Below are 20,529 nucleotides of genomic sequence, written 5' to 3'. Positions count from 1 at the left end.
GAAATTATGACTCACACTTATATGGCTTCAGAACACTTTTTATTATTATTTCTAACTGCTCCCCCCCCCCCGCATATTGTTTAAAAGGTATAAAAACAGCAACTGAGACTATAATCTGTCGGAAATGATTTGTAGTACAAAGTTCAAATAGACTCTGCATGGTATTTCCCAATTTGGTTGCCAGAATTGTTTCTGGGTCCAACTTAAGGTGGTTTAAAGCCTCAGGTGCCTTAGGCCCCAAATATCTGCAAGACTCCATCTATCCCTAGTAGCCTTCTCAGGTATTAAGGTAACCACCCTTCAGTGGGTAATGGCACTCCAGGAGAGGGCCTTCTCTGTGGCAGCCCCTAAATTGTGGAACTGTAATGGTTTTATAGATGAGACTGTTATGTACTGAAGTTCTCACCCTGGGCCAGCAGGGGGATACTGTAGATAGTTACGCAAATGAAGGATCGAAAGTGACGTTCAGTGATTGGATAGTTTGTATGCAAATGAAGGATCGAAAGTGACGTTCAGTGATTGGATAGTTTGTATGCAAATGAAGGATCGAAAATGACGTTCAGTGATTGGCTAGTTACAGAAAATGGTTACTGTTGCATTCTAGTGGAGCTCTATATAAGCAGGCTGGCTGAGCTCCTCAGTTCAGTTCTGTTCCAGCTTACAAATAAAGAGCTGCTTTGGAAGAATCGCTGTGTCGTCTGATATGTTCGCCCACAACCTAACAGAAACAGCTACAGATATCTAGATATAGATAATAGGTGCCCAGGACCAGTGTGTTTTTTTTTTCAGACAGTACTCAACGGTACGCAGTACCAGCACTTTTTCATTTCTTTTCTCAAATATCCACATCCAGGAGACTATTATTACTACTACTGCTGCTACAGAGGAAGAACTGTGCGGGGAGAGAGACTTTCTGTTCTTCATCATGCAATGGTGTTTCCACCTGCCTTGGCCTGGGAGCCTTTCCCAGACCATGAGTTTCAGAACAGCAGCCGCAGCAGCAGCTGAGAAAAGATAAGTTGTAATTGTTTTATAATTTGCCTGTCCTTGTTTCTCAGTTTGATCCTTTTACATGGTTTTGTATGCTTTGTGGTATTTTATGCATTGTGATTTGCTGTTATTTTTATTGATTATAGATTGGTAATTCTTTATTGTGGTTGATAAGTGTAAACTGTTTTATTATTATTTGCTGGTGTTTAATTTTACTGTTTACTATTAGATTCTGATGGATTGTTTAATGTTGCTTTGTTTGATATAAGTTGTTTATTTTGAAGTTATTGTGATCCTTTATATTGGATCAGATTGCTACTATTAATGTTTGATCTTTTTATGTGTTGCATGCCGCCCAGAGTAGCTGGGGCAACCCAAGATGGGCTTGGTATAAAGAATTATCATTATCATTATTATTACTATTAGCACAGTTTGGTGTTCTTATGTTTGGGGAGAGAAGAAGAAGAAGAAGAAGAGTTTGGATTTGATATCCCGCCTTTCACTCCGCTTCAGGAGTCTCAAAGCGGCTAACATTCTCCTTTCCCTTCCTCCCCCACAACAAACACTCTGTGAGGTGAGTGGGGCTGAGAGACTTCAAAGAAGTGTGACTGGCCCAAGGTCACCCAGCAGCTGCATGTGGAGGAGCGGAGACGCGAACCCGGTTCCCCAGATTATGAGACTACCGCTCTTAACCACTACACCACACTGGCTCTCAAGAGAGAAAGGGCTAGAGCGGGGTCCTCAAACAGGAGGCCAGTTCACTGTCCCTCAGACACTGTTGGGGGCCGGACTATAGTTGGGGGGGGGGAAATATGAACGATTTCCTATGCACACTGCACATATTTTATTTGTAGTGCACAAAAAACAGGAAAAACAATAAAATACAATGAAGAACGATTTTTTAATCAACATGAACTTGTAAGTATGTCATTGGGGGGAATATATTTGTGTGTGTGTGTGTGAGAGAGAGAGAGAGAGGGGGGGGCGACCAAGTAAGAGGGAGGAAAGGAAAGAGGCGCCACCTCAGGCTCTGGGCAGCAGTGGCAACATCTGGCTGCTCCTCCCTCAGTGCCCTCCAGCGAGAGACCCGGCACCCTGGGTCCAGCTGTGGCGCTGGTGACGGCTGCTGCGCCTTTGCGCTATGCCCACATTTCCACAAGCCTTTCTCAGTGATGGTGACGGCTCCTCCGGGCTTGGCTCCAGGCCCGACTGGGATATGGGTCGGTCCCTCCCCCTTCAGACCCGCTTCGCCCAGCAACTGAGGAGGAGGTGCATGTGTGGAGAAGGAGAAGCTAGGTGGGATTGCAGTCACCGCCGAACCGGTGGTCCCTTCCCAGCAGTTTGAGGGAGCTGTCACTAACACCGGCAACATCTCACTCTCTCACATACATGCACACACCCCCCACCCCGGCATGCCCGTGTGCCTGGGATCGTGATGGGATTGATGGGCGGCCGAGTGGGATGGGGCTGGAGAGTGTGGTCTGAGGAGAAGCTGGAAGGGATTGGACCCACCCGCTTGCAGGAGAAAGGTATGCTGGCCCGGGGGTTAACCCAAGCAACGCGGTCCAGGTCTGGTCCCGGATCCAAGGATTCTGTGAGGAGTCAGTCCAACAGGGCCAAGGCAAGTCTCAAAGCAGGAAACCAGGCTAGGTCGGGCACCGGGTCTCAGGCAGGTTCCAGCAAGCAGCAGTGTTGCTCCCGCAACCTGGGGCGGGCCTGACAGTCTTTTATCTCTGTCGGGGTAACGGCTGGTCCTGATCCCCCGGTGACACACCTCCCTGTCTCCTCCTGCGAGTACTCAGGTCTCTCCTTCTCTCAGACCTGAGTCTCTGCAGCTCAGGAGATGTCAGTGGGTAGACCCAGAGGCTGCCTCAGCTTCTCCTGGCCCAACTGGTAGTGGAGCAGCTGTACTTGAATGCCCAGACGGCAACAAGGTAATCCCTGCATCTGGAGCCAGGGCAGGCTCAGGCCCCTGACTCGGCCCAGCTGGTGCTTGTTGCAGGGGAACCTGTGCAGACTGGGAATCTTCAGGATCAGGCCCCACACTCGGTTCAGATGCCGCCTGAGGCAGAGGCTCCGGTGCAGACCAAGACTCCTCCGGTTCCGAGTCTGAGCCCAAGTCCCAGGCCATCACATAGGGGTTCGGAGGGATGGAGGGAAGGAAGCTCGCGTTGGCTGTGGGCAATGGGAAGGAGGGTTCTGCAATTGCCGGGCAGGGCGGGTTCAGGACCCTGGTGGGCTGGATCTGGCCCACGGGCCGTAGTTTGATGACCCCTGGGCTAGAGAAAGTGGAGAAAGGAAGAAGCAGGGCTGGGGAATGGGAAGGAGGGTAAGAACTGGGAGAAAGAAAGAGGGGATTCCCTTTTTAAGCAAACCAAGGGAAAGGGGAGGCGAGGAGGAACAGAAATATTGGCAGTGGTGTAGGGGGGGCAGAAAGAGGAGAGTGGGCAGCAACGCTGCCTCCCTCTCTCCTGGACTGCAGCGTGCGAGGAACCTGCCTAGGCAGCTTCCTTGTGTCCAGCCGCAGCTCTGCTCCTGGGTCAGGCCTGACTCAGTGGCGGAGAGGAGGAGGAGAGTTGGAGACAGCGCCCCTCTCCCTGGCTGGACTGTGGCATGCAAGTGCGCCCCCACACCAAGTTGTGAGGCAAACTGCAGCGGGATCCCTCTGTGCCCCATCCCGGAGTGGTGATAGTATATGCTCTGCCACTGAATATTGGCATTTCAATGAATGTTGAGAAAAGCAGGAGCAGGGGGTGGGCATTTTGTTGCGAGTGTGCATACAATTGGTGACCACGGTGACGTGTGAGATTTGTATTGGTGGACAGGCGGTGACCCCCTCCCAAAAGAGCACAACAACCGTGGGCAATCTCCCCCTCCTTTTTGTGGTCCCAAAAAATAGGGGTCGTCTTATACACTGGGGCATGTTATACACGGAAAAATATGGTATATTGTTCTAAGCCATCCTGTGACCTTGCGGTGAAGGGTGAATGAGAAATCAAATAAAGAAGGAAATACAACCCACAAGTGTATTTTTCCACAGATAAAACAGATTTTTAAATTTAAAAAATTCTACTAAGAGAGATGCCAACAATATTTTGCCATAATAAATGCTCATTTTGATAAATGTGACTGCCTTATTTTGCTTTAAATGCCTTATTTGTGTTCTCCAGAACAATCTTATACATATCTACTCAGAAATAAGCCCCATTTAGTTCAATGTGCTGGGGCCTACTCCTGCGAAGTGTGTATGGGATTATAACCCCCAGCAGTATAAGGGTGGGTAAACAATTATATTTTTATAGGGATTAAAGTTCATCATTCTGTGGTATGTGTCTACTGCAAATAATGTTTTATAGAATATAGTCAAAAGAATAAAGCTGGGCAAACAATCCCCTTTTTATAAGGAAGGAAGTTCATCATTCTGTCTAACGCAAATAATGTTTTATATTAAGTGAAACAACTTTGTTATTATATGGGTGTTTAATTTAAAATTCATTATTTATATTAACATTTTTATTCCTTCAAAAATGAAGCAGGTTTTTAAGTTACTAATGGCTGAACTTTTTTGTTTCTTAAGTTGTTTAGTTAAATTCATACTGCCCAAGTTTCAGACCCGAGATTCACCAGATCAGGACTAACTCAATATCATTGGTACCCAAGTGGCCCTAGCAAATTTGAATCAAAATCCAGTAAAATTCAAGTTTTAAGAGTTAAAATAAATTAACCCCACTTTGCTCCTTCTACCTTCTCCATATTACTGACAATCAGAGGTGTCTTACTGAAAGAACAGAATTGTCTCTGCAGGTACCATTTAGTACCATCGCCCGTTTTTTTTAAAGCGTGAGAAAGAGAGGGTTTTGATGTGAGAAGTGATGTATTTGGCAAGTGGGCCTGTCCACCTCCCAGTTCCCCAAGGTAAGGATATTTTCCTTTTCGTAGGGGATCGGAGGCAACTAGAGAAAAGGGGCAAGTGAGGTACAGGCTACATAAACTACTAATGGGGATGTTCTATTTAAGCACAATTTTATTTTATTTGTTGCATTTGTTTAGTCCAGATCTGATTTCTCACCTCATCTCTGTTCATTACCAATGATGTTTGCAAGTGCGTAAGTGGTGAAATCAAGAGGGTCAGCTGATCTAACTTGTCCACAAACTTTGTGCAAACAGACCAGGATGGATGTTCAACAACCAGGCCATTTGAAGTGACCAGATAAACTGCTGTACACTCCTCAGTCTCCAAGCAGTGAGGTTTCAGGGATTTCAGATTACCGTATTTTTCGTCCTATAGGGCGCACCGGCCCATAGGACGCACCTCGTTTTTGGGGGGCAGTAAATGAATTAAAAATTTTTATTCCCCCCCAGCCGCGGCTGCCGCCCCAAGCCTTGCGGACACCCGCCCAAAGCACAGAGAGCCCTCCGGAGACCTCCCTCCGGGCTTGCAAGGCTTGTGGATAGCTTCCTGAAGCCTGGAGAGCGAGAGGGGTCGGTGCGCACCGATGCCTCTCGCTCTCCAGGCTTCAGCGAAAGCGTGCATTCACCCCATAGGACGCACACACATTTCCCCTTCATTTTTGGAGGGGGAAAAGTGCGTCCTATGGGGCGAAAAATACGGTATATTTTTAACATCTACATGCAGGCGCTGGGAGAGATCATCAAGGGGTTTGAGTTGGGTGTTCATCAATATGCGGATGATACCCAGCTCTACCTCTCTTTCAAATCAGAACCAGTGAAGGCAGTGACGGTCCTGTGTGAGTGCCTGGAGGCGGTTGGAGGATTGATGGCAGCTAACAGATTGAGGTTGAATCCAGACAAGACAGAAGTACTGTTTTGGGGGGACAGGAGGTGGGCGGGTGTGGAGGACTCCCTGGTCCTGAATGGGTTAACTGTGCCCCTGAAGGACCAGGGGCGCAGCCTGGGAGTCATTTTGGACTCACAGCTGTCCATGGAGGCACAGGTCAACTCTGTGTTCAGGACACTTGTTTACCAGCTCCATCTGGTATGCAGGCTGAGACCCTACCTGCCTGCGGACTGTCTCGCATTGGGGTGCATGCTCTAGTTATCTCCCGCTTGGACTACTGCAATGCGCTCTACGTTGGGCTACCTTTGAAGGTGACCCCGAAACTACAACTAATCCAGAATGTGGCAGCTAGACTGGTAACTGGGAGCGGCTGCCGAGACCATATAACACTGGTCTTGAAAGACCTACACTGGCTCCCAGTCCGTTTCTGAACACAATTCAAAGTGTTGGTGCTGACCTTTAAAGCCTTAAACGGCCTCAGCCCAGTATACCTGAAGGAGCGTCTCCACCCCCATCGTTCTGCCCGGACACTGAGGTCCAGCACCGAGGGCCTTCTGGCGGTTCCCTCATTGCGAGAAGCCAAGTTGCAGGGAACCAGGCAGAGGGCCTTCTCGGTAGTGGCACCTGCCCTGTGGAACGCCCTCCCACCAGATTTCAAAGAGAACAACAACTACCAGACTTTAGAAGACATCTGAAGGCAGCCCTCTTTATGGAATCTTTTAATGTTTAACAGACAACTGTATTTTAATACTTTGTTGGAAGCCGCCCAGAGTGGCTGGGGAAACCCTGCAAGATGGGCGGGGTATAAATAAATTATTATTATTATTATTATTATTATTATTATTATTATTATTATTATTTGGTATCCTTTGAGTGAGGTCACTTGTGGTGTTTTTGCCCACAGATGACCCCTCAGTGACGTCACCTCCAGCCAGGGGAGGGGAGAGGTGTTCTCTTTTGCCACATCTGCTGTCACCTTCCTAAGGCGTCTCCAACTACTTTGTTTCAGTGACAACACTTTGCCCCTAGCTTACATAGCAAAGAAGATGCTTGCCAGACCCAGCTACTTACCTAACAAAAGGAAACGGTTTGACCATTTCAGTAGCCAGCCTCTTCTGCAGACCCCCCCGTCTTTTGACTCCACAGGGCTGGAAGGAATCCTGAGACGACATCCAGATCACCCTAGTCCCCTAACAACACCCTCAGAACAATTGCATTTTTTGCTGCTACCTTGGGCAAAAGTCGAAATCGGAACGAGAGGAGGAGGAGAGGCTCCACGACGATGCTGGAGAGGGGCCAAGTAGGGAGAGAGGCAGGTCTCCTGTTGGGGAAGAAATTCAGCGCGACACCAGGGATGGAGGGGGGCCAATGGGGGAAGCGGAGAGCAGGCTCAGAGACTCTTCACTGGACACCAGCGGAGAGAGCACAGGTCTTCCGCTACCCACGCCCACCCTGCGCAGAAGGCTTCCGCGCAGGGAGGCTAGGAGGAGACTGGGCGTCAAACAACTTTTATGTTGGAAAAGGTTGAAGAAACACCCACTGTCGGATTCTGCCAGCGACTGAGCAGCCACGAAGTGAGGGGCTGTCCAGCCAGGAAAGATTTAACCAGGCCACCTACCCAGGAGTGGTGGCAACTTACGCACGAGCAACCCCATAACCATTAGAGGCATATAACTGTCTAATCACAGCTAGAATAATATCCTGGATTTCTCTGTTGATTTCTACAGTCAACTCTCCATTCCACCCCCTGGGAGGAAAAATAAGGAGAGGTCCAAAACAAAGAGGTGGGCTACTCTATAATTTTTTAGGTAAAGGTACCCCTGCCCGTACAGGTCAGTCGTGTCCGACTCAAGGATTGCACGCTCATCTCGCTCTAGAGGCCGTGAGCCGGTGCCGTCCGAAGACACTTCCGGGTCACGTGGCCAGCGTGACAAAGCTGCAGCTGGCGAGCCAGCACCAGCGCCGCACACGGAAATGCCGTTTACCTTCCCGCTATAAAGCGGTCCCTATTTATCTACTTGCACTTAAGAGTGCTTTCGAACAGCTAGGTGGGCAGGAGCTGGGACCGAACGACGAGAGCTCACCCCGCCGCGGGGATTCGAACCGCCAACCATACGATTGGCAAGTCCTAGGCACTGAGGTTTTACTCACAGCGCCACCCGCGTCCCATCATAATTTTTTAATATCTCTATTTAATCTACATTGGGAACAAGGGGGGGGGGGAAAATAGCTACAGTGAATTCGAATTTGCTGCCCCTGTGGATCCTGCCGCCTGAGGCAGTGGTCTCACCTTGCCTCAGGGGTGGGCTGGCCCTGCCAAAAACCACTCCATTTAATCAGCCTTTGAGCAGGGGTTCCCCAACTGGATTCCATGGACCACCAGTGACCCATGAGCTTTATTCAGATGGTCTGTGGTGTTGCTGTGAAGAACACATACACTTTGAACCCTATGCAATATGAGAAAGAAAAGAAGCAATAAAAATGCAATTTAAATCCACACTGCATCTAACACAGTGCATAACAGTTGCTACAACAGATGGTGGGTGGGTGGGAATCATTAAATGGTCTGCCAAGACCCTCAGCAATTTTCAAGGGTTCATAAGGGGCAGGAATGGGAACATCTTCTTTAGAGTGTTCAGCAGACCAGAAAATGTGGAAATGTAATACAGTGGTACCTCAGGTTAAGAACTTAATTCATTCCGGAGGTCCGTTCTTAACCTGAAACTGTTCTTAACCTGAAGCACCACTTTAGCTAATGGGGCCTCCCGCTGCCGCCACACCACCAGCATGCGATTTCTGTTCTCATCCTGAGGTAAAGTTCTTAACTCGAGGTACTATTTCTGGGTTAGTGGAGTCTGTAACCTGAAGCATCTGTAACCTAAAGCACCTGTAACCTGAAGCGTCTGTAACCCGAGGTACCATTGTAGTATTAAGCTCTGCTTGTTCACACTCAATTCTCTCCAACATTATAGCGTTAGAAAGAATGGTATTTGCCTCTCAAACAGATCAGTTATCTACTGCAAATGGGACTTTTTCAACACTTTCTGAGGTAAATTTTTATTTGATTAGCATGTGTTGGTTGGTTCTTCTGCTGTACATCACCAAAATGTATGTATGCAAGAGCAGAAAGTAAAGTTCCCTTTACGATTAACCAGACAGCCCACAGCAAGCTGTTGAATAGAGATAAAAGCTGTTTTGCATATCACTGTGGAAAAGAACTGGAGTTGCCGTGGCTCTGGATCCTTAAAGGGTGCCGAGCCGTTTCGTTTACGACCCCTCCCAGTCAATCAAAAGGTTGCATCTGGACGTGAGAATGAACTGCAAGTGTCACCATGGTTGCCGTCATAGAATCATAGAATCATAGAGTTGGAAGAGACCACAAGGGCCATCGAGTCCAACCCCCTGCCAAGCAGGAAACACCATCAGAGCACTCCTGACATATGGTTGTCAAGCCTCTGCTTAAAGACCTCCAAAGAAGGAGACTCCACCACACTCCTTGGCAGCAAATTCCACTGTCGAACAGCTCTTACTGTCAGGAAGTTCTTCCTAATGTTTAGGTGGAATCTTCTTTCTTGTAGTTTGGATCCATTGCTCCGTGTCCGCTTCTCTGGAGCAGCAGAAAACAACCTTTCTCCCTCCTCTATGTGACATCCTTTTATATATTTGAACATGGCTATCATATCACCCCTTAACCTCCTCTTCTCCAGGCTAAACATGCCCAGCTCCCTTAGCCGTTCCTCATAAGGCATCGTTTCCAGGCCTTTGACCATTTTGGTTGCCCTCCTCTGGACACGTTCCAGTTTGTCAATGTCCTTCTTGAACTGTGGTGCCCAGAACTGGACACAGTACTCCAGGTGAGGTCTGACCAGAGCAGAATACAGTGGCACTATTACTTCCCTTGATCTAGATGCTATACTCCTATTGATGCAGCCCAGAATTGCATTGGCTTTTTTAGCTGCCGCATCACACTGTTGGCTCATGTCAAGTTTGTGGTCAACCAAGACTCCTAGATCCTTTTCACATGTAGTGCTCTCAAGCCAGGTGTCACCCATCTTGTATTTGTGCCTCTCATTTTTTTTGCCCAAGTGCAATACTTTACATTTCTCCCTGTTAAAATTCATCTTGTTTGTTTTGGCCCAGTTCTCTAATCTGTCAAGGTCGTTTTGAAGTGTGTTCCTGTCCTCTGGGGTGTTAGCCACCCCTCCCAGTTTGGTGTCATCTGCAAATTTGATCAGGATGCCCTTGAGTCCATCATCCAAGTCGTTGATAAAGATGTTGAATAAGACCGGGCCCAAGACAGAACCCTGTGGCACCCCACTAGTCACTCTTCTCCAGGATGAAGAGGAACCATTGATGAGCACCCTTTGGGTACGGTCAGTCAGCCAGTTACAAATCCACTGAGTGGTAGCATAGTCAAGACCGCATTTTACCAGCTTCTTTACAAGAATATCATGGGGCACCTTGTCAAATGCCTTGCTGAAATCAAGGTAGGCTACATCCACTGCGTTCCCTTCATCTACCAGGCTTGTAATTCTGTCAAAAAACGAGATCAGGTTAGTCTGACATGACTTATTTTTCAGAAATCCATGCTGACTATTGGTGATCACAGCATTCCTTTCTAGGTGCTCACAGACTGTTTGCTTAATGATCTGCTCCAGAATCTTCCCTGGTATTGATGTCAGACTGACTGGGCGGTAATTATTTGGGTCCTCTCTTTTCCCCTTTTTGAAAATAGGGACAACATTTGCCCTCCTCCAGTCTGCCGGGACTTCGCCTGTTCTCCAGGAATTCTCAAAGATGACTGCCAGTGGTTGTTGCCACAATGAAAAATGGAAGCAAAAGTCTAGATCAAACTTGAGGGTGGGTTTTTTTAATGCAAACTCCCCCCTTCCCCCGTTTCTTTGTTTCTGCATTAGCGCTCCATACCTTGTAAAATTTTGCAGAAATAGTTCCTGCAGGACACCAACACTGCATTGTTCCCCTGGGACATTCATGTGGAGGGCAGAGGTGTAGAAAGGTCAGGTGGTACCTGGTGCGTAAAATTTCTTGTCGTCACCCCCCCATGATTTTTATTTTATTTTTTGCCTGCAAAAATGGTTTTACGTTATTTCATATTTTCTTACAGAGGAATTTGGATTCTGGGCCCCTGATAACAAGTAGGCGACTGTGGACAGATACTTAAATCTACAGGATGTTTTTGAGTTTTGGCTCCACTGAATTGAAATTTCAGCCTTCACGGCATACGAAAACGGCCAAGTAAACAGTTATTTTCGTGGAGGAGGGTCAAGATATTAACTGACATGCATGAAATTTCAGATATAGCTATATAACCCCTAGTGTAGTAAGATAAGACCTTTGGAGCAGGCATTTAGAAAACATACAAAAGCTAAAATATTAAGATTAAAATTATTTCAACTTCCTAAGCATCTAGGTATGCTTGTCTAAAGAAGAATGCTTTTAGCAGGTGCCCAAAAAGAGTCTAGCAAAAACACGTGCTTTGTTGAAATTTGAGCCTTCACAACATAGGAAAAGGGTCAAGTAAACAGCTATTTTCGTGGAGGAGGGTCAAGATATTAACTGATACGCATGAAATTTCATATGTAGCTTATCCCTAGTGTAGTAAGATAAGACCTTTGGAGCAGGCATTTTTTTAAAAAAGTTTTTTATGAACCACTCTAAAGGTAAAGGGACCCCTGACCATTAGGTCCAGTCGTGACCGACTCTGGGGTTGCGGCACACATCTCGCCTTATTGGGCAAGGGAGCTGGTGTACAGCTTCCGGGTCATGTGACCAGCATGACTAAGCCGCTTCTGGCGAACCAGAGCAGCGCACGGAAACACTGTTTACCTTCCCGCCGGAGCGGTACCTATTGATCTACTTGCACTTTGACGTGCTTTCGAACTGCTAGGTTGGCAGAAGCAGGGACCAAGCAACGGGAGCTTACCCCATCGTGGGGATTCGAACCGCCGACCTTCTGATCGGCAAGTCCTAGGCTCTGTGGTTTAACCCACAGCGCCATTGTTCCTTGATAATTTGTCACCCCCCCTCCGTGATGGCACCTGGGGTGCCCCCCACCCCCTTCCTACGCCCCTGGTGGAGGGAGAAGAGAGCTGGCTCCCACAAGAGTGCTAAAGAAAGCCAAGCGCATGACATCAGCGAAGAAGAACCTGAGCTTAAAATCTGCCAGTAGCAGATACTTGATTGACAAGCATAGGAGCTGGCTCTGGGTGGCGAAGGCTCTGGAGGACCCTCAATAGGGTTTTTTTTTTAAGGGTGGCACTCCCTTATTTTTGGAGCCGGGTGCAGAGCAACGTCAGGACCTCATGCAACATTGTGCGCACAACGTCAGGACCCCTCGGTGCACTTCAGAATGGTGCCTCTGTTGGTGAGTACCAAAGGGAGAGGGTTCATCATGCTACAGTTCTGGAATTGAAAACATTTTTACTCCAGAAGGCAATCTAGAATTTATTATTGCTATGGGGCACTGGTTTAATGCTGCTGCCTTTCAGTTTTTTGCTGTTATTAATGATGATGGTACCACTATGTATAGTACTTTCAGCAGTTAGATGAGTCGCAACAAGCGGTCAGGCAGGCTTAGAGCTCATAGCTGTCAACTTTTTCCTTTTTTTAAGGGAAATTCCCTTATTCAGAATAGGATTCCTCGCAAGAAAAGGGAAAAGTTGACAGCTGTGATAGAGCTGCAAGTCCACTTTTGCATCAGAAACTCTGCCGGCTTACACCAGTCAGCTTGTTGTTCTTTCTTGTTTTCTCCCCTGCTATGTGAGTTCCAGAGGATCCAAAGATGTCAGTACCCCCCCGTACAGCCAAGTGTCCCATTTTGGGGACTCCCAGTGTCTACAGCCAGTGGCACTTTATCACCTGCCTAAGCAAAGTTTGGGGTCCACCACTGGAGGCCGTTCCATCCATCCCACCTCCAACTGAGAAGAGTCGAGATTCAAAGCGGGGCCAGGTCCCTCACTCATAGCTCAGTTTCTTAGCCACTGAGTCACAGCAGATCTTACATTTTAGTTTGCTGTGAGAAGCAGGATATAAATAATTTTAATAATTAAATAAATAAGAACCAATGCATGCTGCAGAACAACATGGTCTCTGAAAGGCCTGCAAATGTCTTCTTTTTCTGTCAGGTACCTACCCCTTCAGTGATATTGGATAGATGTTGGCTTTCCAGCTTTGCCAACAGATAGATTTGTTTGATCTTAGTCTATCTTTCCTATTTCTCAATGCATTTCTTCATCACTTTCTAAACCACAAAAATACAGGTTCTTTTTGATGTGGATTGTTGATGATGATGGTGGTGATGATGATGATTGTTATGTACTGAGTTGAATAGGATCCAAAATGCAGCCGTCTGATTGGTCCTAGAACAATAGGATTCAGAATGCAGCAGTATGATTGGTCCTAGACCAATGCAGCAGTATGATTGGTTCACAGGAGCCACCAATCCAGCTCCAGGTGGAAGTGAACCCGCAACCTGATTGGCCTACAGGAGAATCCTGGAATTAGCCGATCACTTGCAGCCCATTGTGTAAATAATGTATATAAAGCAGATATTTTGAGGGAACTTTCATTCCTCGCTACTATGAGCTGAATAAAGAGCATGAAATCCACACTCGACTCCGAGTATATGTCAATGATTGTGATGTCAGTATTGTTATTACTTGTGGGGTGCTCATTTCTCTGTACATGTTGGTTGGGAGGTTGAGGCAAGCAGATTTGCACCACTTTTGTGCATTTTTCTCAGAGATGCTGGAAAAACACACACTTTACCTGCCTTTTACTCCATGTGATAAACTATGGGGTTGTATAAGGCGCCCTGGGCTCATTTTCTGATGGTCCAGATATATATTTGTAAAATAATAATAAAAAAAATAATTCTGACAGCACCTTCTATTGCAGATAGGTAGCTTTTTGTATATTTTCATCCAAATTACATCAAATTCCTTCCCCCTTTGTCCTTCCTTTTTTGCATGCTGATCTTCAGTCCACAATTCAGCAGCAGCAGATAATGTGGTTTGTTTAAATTATATTTCTGTTTAGTGTTATTTACTTTAAATTGTGCTATGTGCCTCTCCCAACCCTCACGTGCGCACGTGATCTGTGGCACATACATTGCCCTTTTGTAATTCTACCCATTACGTAATTTGACATCATTAAGCAGTTAAAGTCATGTAGTCTTATGTTATAAAGTATAAAGTTAATTTTAATTTGTTTGTGCTCCAAGTTTACAGTGAAGGAGCTTATTCCCAATGAGGAAGCCCTAACCACACAAACAACGTCAACCTCAATAGCTGGACTTTGGACTTCGCCATCACCTCCAAGAGCTGGTCTTCGGGAAATATTCGTGGTGCCAATAATGTAAACCAGTTTTTGAAAGAAAAAGTCAAAGATTATTTACTTTTAATGCTGTAGTTCTATCTTAAATTAAGAATAGTTATCTCAAGAACGTTCTTACAATGTTATTTATGTTGTACATTTACAGGTGACTTGGCAGTGTTTTTCCAACAGTTGTGAGTCACATCTTTGTGTCCTACAGCCCTCAGCGTTATCTGTGTATGCACATCCTTTGGCTGAAAAGAATAAACAAAGTTAGGTGTAAAAAAAGAGAGAAAGCCTTAGCCTTTTCTTCTCCCGAAGATATCCCGCAAGGCAACAGAGGTTTCGGATGAGAGTTTTCCTTATCCTAGATGGTCTACCTTCTCAGGTGGACAAGCCATGCCTGTCCCCCACCTCCCTCTACAGCTTGCTCATAAACCACATTCTTGAGAACAAGAAGAAGAGGGCAGAAATATAACTATTGTGAGAGGAGTTCTTCAGAGGTCCAGAATATGGGAAGTCTGTGTGGAATTTAATAATTAATAATTTGGAACAGAAACCCAAAATATTGGGTTGGATTGTTGCGATTGTTCTGAGCTAAACTGGGCCCATGCTGCAACCCACACATGTTATCAGAAATGTGATGGTGTGCAGCCCCTCTCTGAACTCCTTGTTGAGTCCTACAACCACACAACCACCCCCACACCCCTGCTAACTTCCCTCCCTCTCTATCTGGCTTGCTGTTCCAGTAGCAGCAGTGGCAGAATTCCCAAAGGGAAGGAAGGTTCCCTCCCTCTTCTCAAAGATGTCACGCTGCTATGACCGCAAGCCAAGCCCCAGGAGCACTGCACCTTTGCAAACTGAAGGGAATAAGTACACTAGTCCTTAGGGTGGGAGCAAAGATAGCGAGCAGCGTGCCAGGTGCCAGACAGCTCAAGCAGAAGAGACAGGGAAGGAATTGCCATATTCAACGACAGCAAGAGTAGCGAGGAAGGAAAGTGGGTGCAAGGGGGTTGGGGAGAATTTGAAATCTCCTCTGGGTCGGATTTTATTTATCTCAGAGAGTAAATACCCTGTCTTCTGATCAAGGCAGTTTACAACATATTATAAAAATACGTCTTTTGGTGATGGGGCAACCAAGAGAGTTGCTTGGGGGGGGCATTATGTTCAGGCTGCCGCTGTCCTTACATGGCATACAAGAACCCAGAAAAATTATGCACATCCCACCCCGGAAGTGTATTTCCAGGCAGCTCTGAGGTAGACATAATTGTCCCTAGAGGATGAAGCTTCTCCTCCTACTCAGGACTCTTTGCATGGTTTGTTTCTATGGATCATGGCATCTGTGATGTCTGCATGAGTTTAATCTAAAATATACCCCTCACAAACCCCTGTAAGTTAGCATTCCAACCTGAAGTGTAAGATAGCATTCCAACCTGACGAAGAAGTATATCAGCAGAGCGGCAGATATCTCACGTACCAGCATTTTATAGATAATTGTTTTTATTGTTTCATATTCCTTTTTTTATTAAAGGCTAACCAGATGCTTATGAGAAGCCACAAGCAGGACAGGTAAGCAATTGCCCAATACTTACTGTATTTTTCCGTGTATAAGACTATATTTTCCCCAATTTTTTCAAGTTTAAAATTGGGGGTTGTCTCATACACGGAATGTTGCAATTAAATATATAAATAAATTTATTTCTTAGTTTTGGGCTCAAAAAATAGGGGTCGTCTTATACATGGGGGCGTCTTATTCACGGAAAAATACGGTATTTGTTTACCTGTGTAGGTGGAGATTCCATTTAGCTGCCGTAGCTAATTGCCGCTGACAGACCTATTCTCCACGATATTGTCTAATCTACTTTTAAAGCCATCTAACTCATTGGCTATTACCGCATCTTGCGGCAGCAAATTCTGGAAGTTAATTAAATGCCCTGTTAATTATGTTGCTTTGACTGTATACTCTATATCTGACTTTCTTCAGAAATGATTCATTCTGGATTGTTTTATTGATGTTTTAATATGCTGTAAACCACTTTGAGATTTTCCTTAAAAATATAAAGCGGTATCGAAATAAAATAAATCATAATAATAACCCACAAAAGATTTCAGTAGGAAAAGTCTGGTGACAATTTCCTCTTGGGTGACATAGAAAACATGGTGTGGAATTTAAAACATTGGGAGGACTTCCTGTGAAAGTTGGGACGAATCAGTGGAAGCCATGTGGGTAGTGTTTGAATGGTTTTGTCATGGCCTTTGGGTAGTACAATAAAACTTACTTACTAAGAAGAATATTCTTTGAATTTATTTCAGTGGAAGCCACATGGATAGTGTTTGTTTTTTTTTTTTATTAAATATTTATTAGCATTTTCAAGAATTAAACAAAAACAAAAAATAAACAAAAAAATACATAACAAAATTAAACAACAAAAAAGAAAAAATAGAAAAAAAACACATAAAATTATTCATACTTATTGTTCTTAACCTTATTTCTCAGACCTCCTCACACCTCCCCTTCTTGTATTCCAATTTAAATTATCAGTTCAGCAAGTCCTTAACTTATTTCTTTACCTTAATTTATACATTTATTCTAACATACCATTATTTTACTTTGCCTCTTTTTTCCATTTCCTCCATTTATTTTTTACAATCTTATTTTCAATTAATTTAAAAAAGAAGAAACCGAATTTTACCTTATTAAAAACACACATCAATACTTATACCTCATTAATTGTTCTTAAACCTTTTTCCTAAAGTCGACCAAAATTTCCCTTCCACGATTTACCCAATTTCCTTACCACTAATTAAAAATGAAAAGAGAAACAAATTATCCTTATGTACCCTTTGGATTCCCAACCTCCACCCGCCCTTTTTCCCGGTTCCAGTCCCCAACCAATGTCCATCAGTCTTTATGTTATTTATTTAGCCTGGAGACCTCACGTCCGAGGCCCTTTTATCTCTCTCAGTTCCTTTCTGCCGGTCTCTTTGATAGTCCTTAATGTTAAACCCCAAGTCTCGGAGGGGCTCCGGCCCAGCAGAATCCTTGTTGCTTCCAGCCAGTCTTCCATACTTGAACGCAAAGCCTGTCCAATTCTGCTTGGATTTTACATACTCCAGCCATTTTTGTAATGTAGTATCCCTATTACCCCTCTAGGGGGATTTTAGTTCCTTAATATTCCTTTCAGCTCAAAACCAAAAGTCCAGTTAATTTGTATCAGCCCTCGTTATTTTCAAATAAAACAACAAAAACAGCAGAAACAATGTTCTCTTTTTCCAGCTGGCAACTAGCTGACTCGCAGCTCTCTTGACAGCTGTCAAAATCTTCCATGCAACAGACTTTCTCTTAGGACGTTCCCGGGTCTCGGGGGGGGGTGAAATTTCAGTCCCCAAATTCTTTTTATCCTCCAGTAAATCCTTATAGTGTCAAAACCGTGAAATCAAGATCTTTTCACTAAAAAACAGGTTCTCTCGACCTTAGTTGCCCAGTCCTTTGCTTTAAATTGTTTACAAAGAGGGGGGGTGACTTCCTTTTTAGCCCCTTCCCGCTCGTTCCAAATCCAGAATTAAGTTTTTTAACGTTCCAATCTCCGTATTACTCACGGGTTTATATTTTAGAGTCCAGTCGGTCTTGGAAGAAGTTGGCGCTCTCTGTCCATGGCTTGCGGCTTCACTCCGTAGGCGAGGGAGTACTCTCAGCACCACGCCTCACCCTGCCTCCGCTCCGAAGCCTTTAAAAAGGCTCCGGCGCGGATTGGGGGGCGCAAATGGTGCCCGCCGAGTCTCTGTGTTCACAGGCATCCGCGCCTGTGATTTTAAGGGTCCCCGCTTCGCCGCAGCGGCCAGACCCAGACGCTACGGAGCCGATTCCCTCCGGAGCTCGGAGGGAATCCGCCATTAAACAATGGCGCCAACCCGGAAGTCCTCGCCACATGGATAGTGTTTGAATGGTTTTGTCATGGCCTTTGGGTAGTACAATAAAGCTGACTGCAGTGGAAGCCATGGCCACCAGACGCCCGCTCCAACTCCCCTCTCCTGAGCCATAACATCCATAGAATCGATGTCCAACTGTAGCTTTTGCAATGTACCAAAGCCAATGGTAATGCCCCAAAAGCTGTATAAATGAACTTTTGAAATTATACGGCAAGGTAACAATATAAATATATATAAGCCCAAGTGGGAAAAATGGCAAATGGTTTTTTTTCATTAACACACACACAAAAGTGTTGAAAGAATATCATATTTTTCAGTGTACAGTGGTACCTCGGGTTAAGTACTTAATTCATTCCGGAGGTCCGTACTTAACCTGAAACTGTTCTTAACTTGAAGCACCACTTTAGCTAATGGGGCCTCCTGCTGCCACCGCGCCGCCGGAGCACGATTTCTGTTCTTATCCTGAAGCAAAGTTCTTAACCTGAAGCACTATTTCTGGGTTAGCAGAGTCTGTAACCTGAAGCGTATGTAACCCGAGGTACCACTGTATAAGATGCCCCCATGTATAAGACGACCCTTATTTTTTTGAACCCAAAATTAAGAAATCGGGCGAGAGCCCAAACCTGCACCGCCCGCACCCGTGTCAAAGCCCAAACCGAACCCAAGTCCAGGTCAGAGCTTGGGCCGCCCGCACCAGAGCCAGAGCCGGAACCCCTGAGCATTCACCAACTGTGTATAAAACGACCCCCAAATTTTGACTAAATCCTTTAATATATGGGAAAATATGGTATGTTGTTAGCAACTAAATAAGAGTGCAAAGAATGAATATGTAAATGGATGGAGAGACAAGGATGATGAAGCCAAACAAGGGGCTGCAGGAGGAGGAGGAGGAGGAGGTCACGGAATGGAGTCCAGCCCAGTGTGGCCGGGGATCAGGCTGCAGGCAGCCATCATGTGCTGGCATTCCGCTTGTGTTTAAAACTCCATAGCAACAGAACAGACCTCTCATGTGACCGTTAACCCCTGCCATTGTCTGTTTGATACCTTCACTCTGGATTCTGAGCCTGACAACGACGGCAGCATGGGCAACGTGGGCAGCCGAGAAGAGAAACGGGATTCCTTGCCGACTTCTCCAGGAGGTCTGCGTGGCAGGCGTCAGCCAGATGGGCTGCTCCGGAAAGGAACATCACAGCGTGGAGTTTTGGGCTACTTCCATTGGGGCAAGCGGGACACCCGGGCTGAGAAGAAGCACCAGTCATCTGGAGGTGGCTTGAAAAGGGACTATGAGTGTGACCAGGAGAACCAGTCCCCCGAGCGGTATTTCCGGGACCATCAACAGGCAGCTGATTTCTCCAAGAGCTCATTGCCTGAACATGGATGCTTCAACAGGTGTCGGATCAGACCCTCTGCCTTCAAGGTGGTATCATGGAAGAGCCTGTTTTGCATGCCAAGGCGGTCATCAGCCAAAGGTCAGAAGCTGCCCAAGAGCAACAGGAGCCTGACCCAGAACAGCACCAGCAGCTCCTCGCAATGCAGCCCTCTCCGCAGTCACCTGCTGCACACCATCAGCCTGGACGAGAGCACAAAGGCTATCCAAAGCTTCCCCACCAACACTCCACCTTTCAAACCTGCTCCAACCCAGCTCAGTGCTTCCGTAGGCCACAAGAACCAGACTGGCCACTCCTTAGACAGGGCTTCTCGGGGGCCACACGACGCCTTGGCTGTAGACAAAACACCTCCGTCTTGCAAGAGCCTGAGCCCCCTGCCCAGCTCTGGGGAACCACACCCTCCGAATGAACCCACAAACTCCTCGGAAGATGTGGTGAAGGAGCTCGAGGACCGGCAGACTGAGAAGGGCATGGAGAGCAATCTGAGTGAGAATGATGATCCCTTCACTCAGATATTTGAGGACAAATGGCGTTTGTGGATGGATGAGCTGGATGAACTGAAGCAGGAAATTCAGCTACAGCTCTGCAAAGCTGAGCAGGAAGAGAAACGGCTGCAAGAAGAGCTGGACCTTCAGCAGAGGGTGCAGCACCAACAGGCACAGTTGGGGGACTCTTCCCCAACCTTGCCAGAGCGTGGCTCCCCTGTTCATTCATAAAACAACACTGTTCTATTTATGTAATTATTTGATATATTATTCTTTCCTATGTACAAATATTTGAAATTTATTAATAAAATATTGGACACAATCGGCCTGATTGAAGATAATCGTAGTAGAACAGGTTCTAACACACAAACTCATTAACTGAATTTAGATCAACATATCAGCTGCTGTGTTGTTGTTGTTATATTGCATCTTCAAAGAATGCAACATTTCAGTTATAGGGTCAAAAGTCTATTGCATCTTCAAAGAATGCAACATTTCAGTTATAGGGTCAAAAGTCTATTGCATCTTCAAAGAATGCAACATTTCAGTTATAGGGTCAAAAGTCTATTGCAGGTCCATTTTTTCAGCCAGAAGACAAGACTTG

At 45.9% G+C, this 20,529-nt stretch overlaps 1 protein-coding gene across 1 annotated transcript; it reads left to right on the top strand.

Annotated features, from left to right (window-relative positions):
- Positions 1–2,425: 2,425 nt before the first annotated feature.
- Positions 2,426–20,156, top strand: LOC128411040 (NEDD4-binding protein 3 homolog). The gene is made up of 2 exons (XM_053382999.1): positions 2,426–2,519; positions 19,042–20,156. The coding sequence occupies exons 1-2, from the start codon at positions 2,426–2,428 to the stop codon at positions 20,154–20,156; spliced, it is 1,209 nt and encodes a 402-aa protein (XP_053238974.1).
- The last annotated feature ends 373 nt before the right edge of the window (positions 20,157–20,529 follow it).

The sequence above is a fragment of the Podarcis raffonei genome, chromosome 3 (assembly GCF_027172205.1).
Source record: "Podarcis raffonei isolate rPodRaf1 chromosome 3, rPodRaf1.pri, whole genome shotgun sequence".
NCBI lineage: Eukaryota > Metazoa > Chordata > Lepidosauria > Squamata > Lacertidae > Podarcis > Podarcis raffonei.
The sequence above is the reverse complement of the archived record's forward strand: the minus strand, read 5'-3'. Positions and strand labels throughout refer to the sequence as shown.

Coding starts and splice junctions, on each gene's coding strand:
- LOC128411040 (XM_053382999.1), top strand. CDS start 2,426: ATGGGATTGATGGGCGGCCGAGTGGGATGGGGCTGGAGAGTGTGGTCT. Junction 2,520..19,041: donor CACCCGCTTGCAGGAGAAAG/GTATGCTGGCCC, acceptor AAAACTCCATAG/CAACAGAACAGACCTCTCAT.